Genomic DNA, 13,112 nt, shown 5'->3' on the forward strand with positions numbered 1-13,112 from the left:
AGGTCTTTCACCTCTTTGGTTAAGTTTATTCCTATGTATCTTACAGTTTTTGGTATAGTTGTAAATGGAATTGACTCCTTAATTTCTCTTCCTAATGATTCCTTAATTTCTCTTTCTGCTGCTTCATTATTGGTGTGTAGAAATGCAACAGATTACATTGATTTTGTTTGTACTGTACATTGTTTCATTATTGGTGTGTAGAAATGCAACAGATTACTGTACATTGGTTTTGTTCTCTGTGACTTTACTGAATTCATTTTTCAGTTCTAGCAGTTTTCATGGTGGAGTCTTTTGCCTTTTCTATATACAGTATCATGTCATCTGCAGATAATGAAAATTTTACTTCTTCCTTGCCAATTATTTTTTATTTCTTTTTGTTGTCTGACTGCTGTGGCTAGGACTTATGTTGAGTAAAAGTGGTGAGAGTGAACATCCTGTCTTGTTCCTGACCCTAGAGGAAAAGCTCTGTTTTTCCCCATTGAGGATGATGTTAGCTGTGGGTTTTTCATATATGGACTTGATTATGTTGAGGTATGGTCCTTCTAAACGTACTGTGTTGAAGGTTTTTATCAGGAGTGGTTGTTGTACTTTGACAAATGCTTTTTCTGCATCTATTGAAATGTCGTCTGTTTTTTTAATGTATTAAGAACATACTACAAAATTGGACTTTGTCACTGTGCTGTGCCATAATTTAGCTGACTTTTTTGTTTTTAACTATAAAAATTTTTATTTTCATTTAGTTCAACTGTGCTAGTCTTTTTCTATCTTCTAAGCTTAGAGTCCTCTATCCTCCAGTGATATGCACTTTCAGTTTACCTTTAGCCGATTTTTAAAAAGTATTTAATTCTTTAACCCACATGTAATTTATTTTGCCCTAAAGTGAAGAGAGCAGTTGTATTTTGTCCCAAATAGCTTTTTATTTAATTCAACACTTGTGAATAGTTCTTCACTTCCCCATTGATTTGCGATACCTTCATTATCATATATTACATTTATATGGGGTCTGTCTGAAGTCTCCCTTGAGCTATCAGTTTTACTGTTGTTATGTGTGGGCAGAGTTAAGGTCAGGAAAATATATTTGATGTGGGCAAGAGTGTAAATGGCAGGTCTCTGAAGGCTATTGGAAAGTAAGTGAAAGGTTGAGAATAATGTTAGAGACTTAATGGTCATCAACATAGAAGTGTTCCTTCGTCAAAGAGAATACATTGTAGAGAGAGAAGAGCAAGGTAAAGGATTCCTTACCAGTGGGACTAAGGAAGGAGCATCAAAGTAGGCTGGAGGAGAATGACGACAGAGACAGGAGTAGCCTGTCTGGTGTTTCTACTTCAGGACATCATGCTGTTTCAAACAAACAGCAGAAATCTGAATTACTTCTGATTTGAGATCAGGTCATTAATTTAGTTATCCATTTTTTGCAGAAAGACAAAGCAAGGCACACTCCGTGTTGGGAGGCACAGAAACTGCAGCTTATTATCAGTAAATATTACCACTGCTTAAATAGAAAAATGTTCAAAATCATTCCAGAAAGTGATCAAACAGGCGACAGCTATGAAAATGTAGGAATCAGAGGATAATATTTAGAGTTAAGCCTAGAACTTTCTCTGCCTATTACTTAAGAGTTGAGAAGTCTAGTAGCTGGGAGAAAAAGATTGCATAAAAATATACTTAATGTCTCAATGATGAAATAATTGATGTGCTTTTAAAACTCATCTAAAATTTTTTTTATTTTCAGTTTTTCATATTTCAGAATATTAATTTTATCTGCTAATGAGTTATGTAGAATAAAAGTATAGAATTTAATATTTCTGTTTTTATAAAATTGCTTTTTTATTTACTGCCTTATGTTTTTAACTTTTTATATTTGAATGTATTAAATAGATAATAATAATACTTTAAAAAATAAATTCCCATGCTTTTAAATGAAATACCAGTGTATCATTTTGCTCCAGTGATTGGCTGGTGTTGATTCATGATATTATTGAGTTGAGAATTTCAAAAGAACGCTCTGGAAGTTTTAAAATCTGATAGAGAAGTTGTGGAGAAAGAGAACACAAATAAAGCCATTTGACTTGGCAAAGAGGATCGTTGTTGGATTTCAGAGAGCAATTTCAACATAATGGAGACAAAAGCCAAAGTATGAAGTACAGATTATTGAAGTAGTCAAGGAGGAAAGGGAAGTGGTGGTCAAAGCCACTTGTTGGAAAAACAGAACATCAGAAGAAGGGAAGTAAACAGTGTGTAGTTAACGGAAAGGGACATAGGTAAGATCAGATATTTTGAAAGGAGCAAGACTTTTCTGTGTGTTGGAGACAAAAGAGAATAGAGTCAACGGTAGAAACATTAAAGATGTTAGAAATTTTGTAATGTAGGAGGGAAGGTGGAATTTATTCTGTTGGCCATTGCTAAGTAGTCATATAATCAAGAAAGTAGTGGCTGCAGTAGTAGCTCAAAGAAAGATATTCCTAGATGTTTTCATTATCTTTAGTAGCCAGTTCTTGAATTTTTTTTCTCATATTGTAGTATAAGCATATAGTAAAATAATGCCCACTTTATGGTGATCCACTTTTGAAATTCTGCTGCTTTTATATGCTTGTGCCTCTTAGTTATCATTTTGAACTTAGTTCCTAAAGGTGTAGACTCTAATTTTGAAAATGTTATTCAGCACCAATTATAACCTTGTGTGTAACTAAGTACCTCATTTCCAATTTATTTTGACACACAGTTTTACTCTTCTACTTTCTACTTTAGGTTATAGCAATACGTCCTATTAGGAGGATTACACACATCCCAGGAGCTTTAGAAGATGATGATGAGGATGAAGACAATGATGACATCATCATGCTAGAGAGAAAAATACGAACATCCAGTATGCCAGAGCAGGCCCATAAGGTCTGTGTCAAAGAGATAAAAAGGTAAATTGATGCTAAAAAGAAGCTATTCACTCATTGGTATTTTCATTTTGCATATTAATGTTAAAAATAGTTGCTCATGGAAACTTGAGTTTACTTCTTTGGATCACAAACTGAAAGCTGAGTTATTTGTTTTATGTTCTTTGACCCTTTCTCCTTTTCTTATATTTCATATAGACATAGACCACTGTATTCATTTTATCTTTCCAGTGTCAATTTTTACCTTTCATTGCTTTCCAGATTCTCAGATTATAGCTGTGATCTGTGGAATCTTTCGATTATCCCTCTTCATTCCTCAACCAGAGTCTGATTTTTAAAACATTCTTAATACTCCTGAATTAATACCAGCGTCCCTAAGCTTTTTCTCAGTTGCTGTGTGTAAGTGATGCAGTTCTTCCACCTACAGTGTACTGTCAAATGTGACCACTATTGTTAACTGCCTTTCTATTGTCTTAACTAATGGGTTGTGCTTTGTTTAGACACAGTGTTTGTTCAGTTATCACTGTGTTTTTCACATGTCACTTATTTCTTCTTTAGAAAAAAGATTGTAAACTCTAGAGGGCAGGGACTGTCAGTTTCTCTTTGTATAAGGTAAAGTACACAGAAACCTTGATGACAGCATAGGGTATGTGGATAATCTCAGGGTTAAATAGAACACCAGTATTTTCTTTCTGTACATGACACAGTATAACTGTGTTGCATTGTCTTTTATTAGTAAATTATAATGAACCTAAGTGAATGCTCAGTAATTAAAGATTTGACTTTCTCAGGTTCACAGTTAAGGACATGAGTTGTAGTTCAGGGATATTGACTGGCATTAATTAATAAATGTAGAACATCTGTTGTGGGCAGAACACTTTGTTAAACACTGCATTTATTATGGAAGTTGCATCTTTTAATTAAATATCTGATATTAGCTTGCTTTTATGAGCTGATTTCATCTCTGATACAAAAAATATAATTATTGTGTTATGCATGGTTAGGCACTTAAATCTTACTGTGATAGGTATATCAATGGATAAGTATGACTTGAGATCCCCTCTGTGAGATACTGATACTGGTAAGGTCATATTTCAAGGATAGAATCCGATACAGTGTTCCTTCCCCCACCCCTGCCCCCTCCAGTTTGCAGCTCTCTGTTTTAATTTTGTTCCATAAGTACATCACAAAACAAAAATAACCGGATTTTTAAAAACATTTCCAGATTTTTTAATATGCATGATATATCTGACCCAGAAAGGCAGATGCTGGATTTTTGTGTTTTTAGGGAATTCTTCTATGTTATGGAACATTTTTGCTGTGTATTCTTTCCCCACAGACTCAAAAAAATGCCTCAGTCTATGCCAGAATATGCTCTGACTAGAAATTATTTAGAACTTATGGTGGAACTTCCTTGGAACAAAAGTACAACTGGTAAGCCAACAAAATAACACCTTTTTACAGTCTGATTGTTACTCAGAAAGCTCATGCAGATTCTACTGAAATACTCACCATTGATTATCTTACTGTTACTATAGTTCTTGACATAAATTACTTAGATGCTGAACTTGTATCATCTAAGTCTTGGGACCAAACAGGAAAAGAAGGTGCTACATGAAAGTGCCTTTCACCTGATTTTGGAGAAAATAGGATTTTCTGTAATTGTTGATAGATGTGTTTCTTAATACCAATAGTCAATCAGATGATGAACATTTATATTTAAAGAAATAGTTACATATAGCTGTATAACAGAACAGTTGTACCATTTGGAAGTTTGTTTTTCTCGTGCAAAAACCTATTAAATGAGTTTAAACTCTATCTTTCGGTAGAACTTTTCTCTTTCCTGTGGATTTGCTCTTTTCTCTTGGGATGAGAAATACTCTGTTGACTCTCATAATTTTTAGAACCATTTATTTGTACTTGTTTCTGTTATTGGTCAGGCTAGTATTATAGGTTGGTATTACACACAAGGTTTACTGATCAACAGTGGATTGATTGCCTGAACTGCTGGCATAGGAGTAGCTATATGGTGGACTTTTGAAAATTTAAAGATGCATTATCCTGGCTAGTAAAATTCATACATTTAAGAAAATGCTAGAGATTTTTAAAAATATTACCTCTAAAGCACACATTTATGCCCCACATAAGATATGCTGTACAAACCACATTTCCAGATGTTGAATTTTTAATATTAAAAAATACTTGCCTATTAACCTACAGAGGACCATCCCTTTCTGGTACTGAGAACTTAAAAAAAAATTGTTTTTGCCTCCTAGAGGGCCCAGAATGAAGCACATTCGTGTTAAATTAACTATGCTGGGACAATGTTAAGGTTAAAATAGCTCCTCTTTTTTAAACAATGTTATACATCAAATTTATTTTTAAAAGAATACATAATCCAGATTAAATATAAATCTTGTCAAGCCATTATATGATTTAGCAGGTTCTAAATTCCATGGAAAATGACCATATAGTCCCTGATTGTAATAAAACTAAGAAAACAAGCAACAACAACAAAACCCACAAACAAAATATAAATCTTACTTAATATACTATTTGTATAATACAAATTATTATTATTCAATAAGATATTATTTATAAGAATGATAAGTTATTTTTAAAATACAATTAATTGCAAGAACCTTTCTGGGGGGAAAAAACTAAAGGAGCACTGCAGTTGGACTTTGCCATTTTTAATCCATAAACATTTAATCTTACCTTAAAGACAGCATTAAATATGTGATCTCATATGCTACAAAGTTTTTCCGACAAGAATCTCAGGAGGAACAGCCTAATGCATTAACTTGAATCTAGTTTGATCATTTATTCCCCTCGCCCCCTACATTCTTTACTAAATTGAATGCATTAATCTTTTCTGCTTCTAATGTATATGCTACATTTTTTCTTTAACCTTTGCTGTCCTGAAGCAGCAATATTAAATTCTCTTTTTTTTTTTCCAAATTACAGTTTTACATGACATCAGGTATATATTAGAGGATAGTGTGGTTTTTAGAAATGCCATTTGCTATATGCTGTCTGTTATCTTTTTGTTTTGTTTTGATTTGATTTAGATTCAATTAGCCAACATATAGTACATCATTAGTTTCACATGTGTTCAGTAATTCATCAATTGCATGTAATACCCAGTGCTCATCACATCATGTACCCTCCTTAATGCTCATCACCCAATTATCTCATTCCCCCAACCACCTCCCCTCTAGCAACCCTCAGTTTGTTTCCTATAGTTAATAGTTATAGTTAACTGATGACTTCCCATTCAGTTTTTCCTCCCTTCCCTTATGATCCTCTGTGCTGTTTTATATTCCACATGAGTGAAACCATATGGTAATTGTCTTTCCCTGATTGACTTCGCTCAGCATAATACCCTTCAGTTCCATCCACGTTGATGTAAATGGTAAGTATTCATCCTTTCTGATGGCTGAGTAGTATTCCAGTGTATATATATACCACATCTTCTTTATCCATTCTTCTGTTGATGGACATCTTGGCTCTTTCCACAGTTTGGCTATTGTGGACGTTGCTGCTATAAACATCGGGGTGCAGGTGCCTCTTTGGATCAATACATTTGTATCTTTGGGGTAAATACCTAGTAGTGCAATTGCTGGGTCGTAGGGTAGCTCTATTTTTAACTTCTTGAGGAACCTCCATACTGTTTTCCAGAGTGTCTGCACCAGCTTGCATTCCCACCAACAGTGTAAGAGGGCTCGCCTTTCTCCACATCCTCGCCAACATTTGTTGTTTTCTATCTTGTTAATTTTAGCCATTCTGACTGGTGTGAGGTGGTATTTCAATGTGGTTTTGATTTGTATTTCCCTGATGTTGAGTGATGTTGAGCACTTTTTCATGTGTCTGTTAGCCATTTGTATGTCTTCTTTGGAGAAAAGTCTGTTCATGTCTTCGCTCATTTCTTGACTGGATTATTTGTTTTTTGGATGTTGAGTTTGATAAGTTCTTTATAGAACTTGGATAATAGCCCTTTATCTGATATATCACTTGCAAATATCTTCTCCCATTCTATAGGTTGCCTTTTAGTTTTGTCGACTGTTTCCTTTGCTGTGCAGAAGCTTTTTATCTTGATGAAGTCCCAATAGTTCATTTTTGCCCTTGCTTCCCTTGCCTTCGGTGATGTTTCTAGGAAAGAAGTTGCTGCGGCTGAGGTCGAAGAGGTTGCTGCCTGTGTTCTCCTTTAGGATTTTGATGGATTCCTGCCTCACATTGAGGTCTTTCAACCATTTGGAATCTATTTTTGTGTGTGGTGTAAGGAAATGGTCCAGTTTCATTCTTCTGCATGTGGCTGTCCAATTTTCCCAACACCATTTGTTGAAGAGACTGTCTTTTTTCCATTGCACATTCTCTCCTGCTTTGTCAAAGATTAGTTGACCATAGAGTTGAGGGTCCATTTCTGGGCTCTCTATCCTGTTCCATTGATCTATGTGTCTGTTTTTGTGCCAGTACCATACTGTCTTGATGATGACAGCTTTGTAATAGAGCTGGAAGTCCGGAATTGTGATGCCGCCAGCTTTGCTTTTCTTTTTCAACATTCCTCTGGCTATGCGGGGTCTTTTCTGGTTCCATACAAATTTTAGGATTATTTGTTCCACTTCTGTGAAAAATGTCAGTAGTATTTTGATAGGGATTGCATTGAATGTGTAGATTGCTCTGGGTAGCATAGATATTTTAACAATATTTATTCTTCCAGTCCTCGAGGATGGAATGTTTTTCCATTTCTTTGCATTTTCCTCAGATTCTTTCCTGAGTGTTCTATAGTTTTCTGAGAACAGATCCTTTACCTCTTTGGTTAGGTTTATTCCTAGGTATCTTATGGTTTTTGGTGTAATTGTAAATGGGATCGATTCCTTAATTGCTCTTTCTTCTGTCTCATTAGTGTATTGAAATGCAAGTGATTTCTGTGCATTGATTTTATATCCTGCCACATTGCTGAATTCCTGTATGAGTTCTAGCAATTTTGGGGTGAAGTCTTTTGGGTTTTCCACATAAAGTATCATTGAGAAGAGTGAGAGTTTGACTTCTTTGCTAATTTGAATGCCTTTTCTTTCTTCTTCTTGTTCGCTGAGGCTAAGACTTCTAGTACTATGTTGAACAACAGTGGTGAGAGTAGGCATCCCTCATGTTCCTTGGGGAACCTTAGGGGAAAAGCTCTCAGTTTTTCCCTGTTGAGAATGATATTTGCTGTGGGCTTTTCATGTATGGCTTTTGTGATACTGATGTATGTTCCCTCTATCCCTACACTGTGAAGAGTTTTAATCAAGAAAGGATGCTGTACTTTGTCAGATGCTTTTTCTGCATCTGTTGAGAGGATCATATGGTTCTTGTCCTTACTTTTATTAATGTGATGTATCACATTGATTGATTGGCTGTTGTTGAACCACACTTGCAGCCCAGGGATAAATCCCACTTGGTCGTGGTGAATAATCCTTTTAATGTACTGTTGGATCCTTTTGGCTAGTATCTTGGTGAGAATTTTGGCATCCATGTTCATCAGGGATATTGGTCTGTAATTCTCCTTTTGGTGGGGTCTTTATCTGGTTTCGGGATCAAGGTAATGCTGGCCCCATAGAACGAGTTTGGAAGTTTTCCTTTCATTTCTATTATTTGAAACAGCTTCAGAAGAATAGGTATTAGTTCTTCTTTAAATGTTTGGTAGAATTCCCCTAGGAAGCCATCTGGTCCTGAACTCGTTTGTTCAGATGTTTTTGATTACTGCTTCAGTTTCCTTGCTGGTTATGGTCTGTTCAGGTTTTCTATTTCTTCCTGTTTCAGTTTCGCTAGTTTATATGTTTCTAGGAATGCATCCATATCTTCCAGATTGCCTAATTTGTTGGCGTGTAGTTGCTCATAATACGTTCTTAAAATTCCATTTCCTTGGTGTTGGTCATGATTGCTCTTCTTCCATTCATGATTTTATTAATTTAGGTCCTTTCTCTTTTCTTTTTGATAAGTCTCGCTAGGGGTTTATCGATCTTATTAATTCTTTCAAAGAGCCAGCTTCTAGGTTTTTTTAATCTGTTCTACTGTTCTTCTGGTTTCTATTTCATTGATTTCTGCTCTAATCTTTATTGTTTCTCTGCTCCTGCTTGGTTTAGGCTTTATTTGCTCTTCTTTCTCCAGCTCCTTCAGGTGTAAGGTTAGCTTGTGTATTTGAGACCTTTCTTGTTTATTGAGAGAGGCTTGTATTGCTACGTGCTTCCCTCTTAGAACCACCTTTGCTATATCCCAAAGGTTTCGAACAGCTGTGTTTTCATTTTCATTAGTTTCCATGAATTTTTAAAATTCTTCCTTAATTTCCTGGTTGACCCATTCATTCCTTAGTACGATGCTCTTTAACCTCCAGGTGTTTGCATTCCTCCCAATTTCCTCTTGTGATTGAGTTCCAGTTTCAAAGCATTGTGGTCTAAAAATATGCAGGGAATAATCCCAATCTTTTGGTATCATTTGAGACCTGATTTGTGACCCAGTATGTGATCTATTCTGGAGAAAGTTTCATGTGCACTCAGTGTGTATTCTGGGGCGCCCGGGTGGCTGAGTCATTAAGCGTCTGCCTTCGGCTCAGGTCATGATCCCAGGGTCCTGGGATTGAGCGCCACATCGGGCTCCCTGCTCGGCGGGAAGCCTGCCTCTCCCTCTCCCACTCCCCCTGCTTGCGTTCCTGCTCTCGCTATCTCTCTCTCTGTCAAATAAATAAATAAAATCTTAAAAAAAAAAAAATGTATTCTGTTGCTTTAGGATGGAATGCTCTGTATATATCTGTGAAATCCATCTGGTCCATTGTATCATTCAAAGCCCTTGTTTCCTTGTTGATCTGCTTAGATGATCTCTCCATTGCTGTGAGTGGGGTGTTGAGGTCCCCTACTATTATTCTATTATTATCTGTGTGTTTCTTTAATTTGGTTATTAATGGTTGATACAATTGGCTGCTCCCAAGTTAGGCACATAAATATTTATAATTGTTAGATCTTCTTATTGGGTAGACCCTTTAAATCTGATACAGTGTCCCTCTTCATCTCTTACTACAGTCTCTGGTTTAAAATCTAATTTGTCTGATATGAGGATTGCTACTCCAGCTTTCTTTTGAGGTCCATTAGCATGGTAAGTGGTTCTCTACACCCTCACTTTCAATCTGGAGGTGTCTTTGGGTCTAAAATGAGTCTCTTGCAGACAGCATATCGATGGGTCTTGCTTTTTTTATCCAGTCTGATGCGCTGTGTCTTTTGATTGAGCATTTAGCCCATTTACATTAAGAGTAACATTGAAAGATATGACTTTAGTGCCATTGTCTTGCCTGTAAAGTGCCTGTTTCTGTAGAATGTCTCTGTTCCTTTCTGGACTATGTTACTCTTGGGCTCTCTCTCCACTCACAGGATCCCCCTTAATATTCCTTGCAGGGCTGGCTTGGTGGTCACATATTCTTTCAGTTTCTGTTTGTCCTGGAAGCTCTTTATCTCTCCTTCCATTCTGAATGACAGCTTGCTGGATATAGTATTTTTGGCTGCATGTTCTTCTCATTCAGTACCCTGCATATATCACGCCAACCCTTTCTGGCCTGCCAGGTCTCTGTGGACAGGTCTGCTGCCAGTCAAATGTTTCTACCCTTGGAGGTTAAGGAGTTCTTGTCTGGAGCTGCTTTCAGGATTTTCTCTTTATCTCTGAAATTTATAAGCTTCACTATTGTATGTTGGGGTGCTGATCTATTTTTATCGATTTTGAGGGCAGTTCTCTCTACCTCGACTTGAATGCCTGTTTCTTTCTCTAGATTAGGGAAGTTCTCAGCCATGACTTACTCAAATATACCTTCAGGCCCTCTCTGTCTCTTTCTTCTTCCCCTGGGACTCCAATAATTTTAATATTGTTTAGCTTTATGGTATCACTTATTTCTCAAAGCCTTCCTTCATGGTCCATTAGCTGTTTTTCTCTCTTTTCCTCAGGTTCCTTTCTTCCATCGTCTTGTCTTCTATGTCACTCTGTCTTCTCCTTCATTTACCCTAGCTGTTAGAGCATCCATTTTAGACTGCATCTCAGTTAAAGCATTTTTAATTTCAGCCTGATTAGATTTTATTTCTGCATTAAGAGATTCTCTAGTGTCTTTTATGCTTTCTTCAAGCCCAGCTAGTAACTTTATAATTTTTATCCTGAATTCCATTTCCGACATTTTACTTATATCCATATTGATTAGATGTGTGGCGGTATTATCTCTGTTTCTTTCTTTTGTTGTGAATTTGTCCTTCTAGTCATTTTGCCCAGGGAAGAATGGATGAACAAGAGAACAAAATAAAAAATATCAACCATGACCCAAGCGAAATACACACTAGACAAATCCAAAGAGGTCAGAAACCAAAACAAAAGAAAAAGAAGAAAAAAAAGGGAAAAAGGAGAGAATATAATCTCTGGGTGGACAAAACAGGGTGATCCACTTGGTCCTAGGTGTATTTTGGTCTGTTTGTTAGAAGACACTAATCCCAAAATTGTAAAGAAAGCAAAACATATATATACAAAAATGAAATTGAATTCAGTGAAAGGAAGCCAAAAATGAAGAATATATCTACAAAATACAAATGTAAAAATGAAAGTTTAAAAAAGACTTAAAAACAAAAAGTTGATTAAAATAAGAAACTAGTTGAAAAGGAAAAAAAGAAAAGAAAATTTTAAACCGAAAGATAAAAGAATCATGAGAAAGAAACCTCAAATTCTATGTACTGTTTTCCCCTGGCGCTGCAGTTTTGCAGTTCTCTGTGCTCCATAAACTTGGTATTCGTCTGATGTTCCAGCTGGTCTTCTGGGGGAGGGGCCTGCTATGCTGATTCTCAGGTGTCTTTGCCTGGGTGAGTGCACTGCCCTTTGCCAGGGGGCCAGGCTCAGTGCAAGCCACCTCGGGTTACTCTATGTGGCTTTTGTTCCCTAAAGGCTTTCTGCACCACTTTAGAGTATGAAAATAAAAATGGCAGTGCCCCAATTTCCAGCCCTGGAGCTAAAAGATCACAGCCCCCTCTCTTCAGTAGACCCTCAGGGAAAAGCCGTCTTCACGTTTGTGTGCGCCAGACTCTGCAGACTCCTGCGGTGCAGTGCACCAGTCCTCCTGGGGGAGGGAGGAGGGTCGCTGTGGGCCTGCCACTTGCAGGGCCCCTGCATGGTGATGGGTCACCAAATCGTGCCACGGTTTGTAGTTTATAGCAAACCAAGCTGAGAGCCCACTCCTGCGCTTGCTGACCATAGTCGGTTTCCCCAATCAAGTTCTTGGAAACTCTGCTGGCTCAGGCACCCCCTTTCTGTGATCCCAAGGATCCTGAGACCACACTGTCCCACCTAGGATTCTTCTCTGCTTTGCCAGCTGAGAACCTTTCAGGCAGGGAAAAGTTCCGATTTTGCACTCTGGGGCTATATCACTTCCCAGTCACCTGCATACAGAGGCTCCCTCCCCCTGCCATATATATCTTCCAATATATCCCCTCACATTCGTTTCTCTGCACTGCCTACCTTGCAAAAAGTGGTCGCTTTTCTATTTGTAGAATTCCAGCAATTCTTTTCTTACATCCCAGGTTGAATTCATGTGTGTTCAGAATGATTTGATAGGTATCTAGCTGAATTCAAGAGACCAGATGAAATGAGATACCCTACTCTTCCGCCATGTTGCCTCCCTCCTCAAAATAGCTCCTTCTTAATTAGTTTTTTTTGGAAAGGATCACCTAACACATTTTTTAAATTTATTTATTTATTTGAGAGAGCGCGCATACATGCGCAAGCAGGAGGAGAGGCAGAGGGAGAGGGAGAGAATCCCAAGCCGACTCCCTGCTGAGCACAGGGCCCAGTGTAGGACTCAGTCCCACAACCCTGAGATCATGACCTGAACCGAAATCGAGTCAGACCTTTAACCGACCGAGCCATCCAGGTGCCCCAGGATCATCTTAACACATTTTTAATGTGCATGGCTGAGTACTAGGATGAAATTGGCCTAATCATCTTCCTTTTGTTTTGACAACCCTTAGATTTCATTCCTCTTACAGTTCTTAGGTTCTTGTTGTGGAAAGCAGGTACATTCTAAGTTGTGCTAATTATTCTTTCATGAATGCTCTGTAAATTTGCATTCATCCCATTTTCTAGATTTTGGTTTGTTTCTAAGTTTTTCTCTCTGTTTGAATGTTTGTATATAAAATTAAAAGGCTAATTCACATTTTGCTTTCTCTTAAATTC

The 13,112-nt window shown here is 37.2% G+C and overlaps 1 protein-coding gene across 1 annotated transcript in view; it reads left to right on the top strand.

Annotated features, from left to right (window-relative positions):
• Positions 1-13,112, top strand: part of LONP2 (lon peptidase 2, peroxisomal) — a 104,879-nt gene that overhangs the window by 15,771 nt on the left and 75,996 nt on the right. Inside the window, exons 5-6 of the mRNA XM_032424570.1 lie at positions 2,749-2,912; positions 4,228-4,322. Coding sequence (XP_032280461.1) covers positions 2,749-2,912; positions 4,228-4,322 — 259 coding nt within the window. The remainder of the gene's footprint in view (positions 1-2,748; positions 2,913-4,227; positions 4,323-13,112) is intronic.

This window comes from Phoca vitulina, unplaced genomic scaffold, assembly GCF_004348235.1.
Source record: "Phoca vitulina isolate PV1807 unplaced genomic scaffold, GSC_HSeal_1.0 scaffold30, whole genome shotgun sequence".
NCBI classification, from domain to species: Eukaryota; Metazoa; Chordata; class Mammalia; order Carnivora; family Phocidae; genus Phoca; species Phoca vitulina.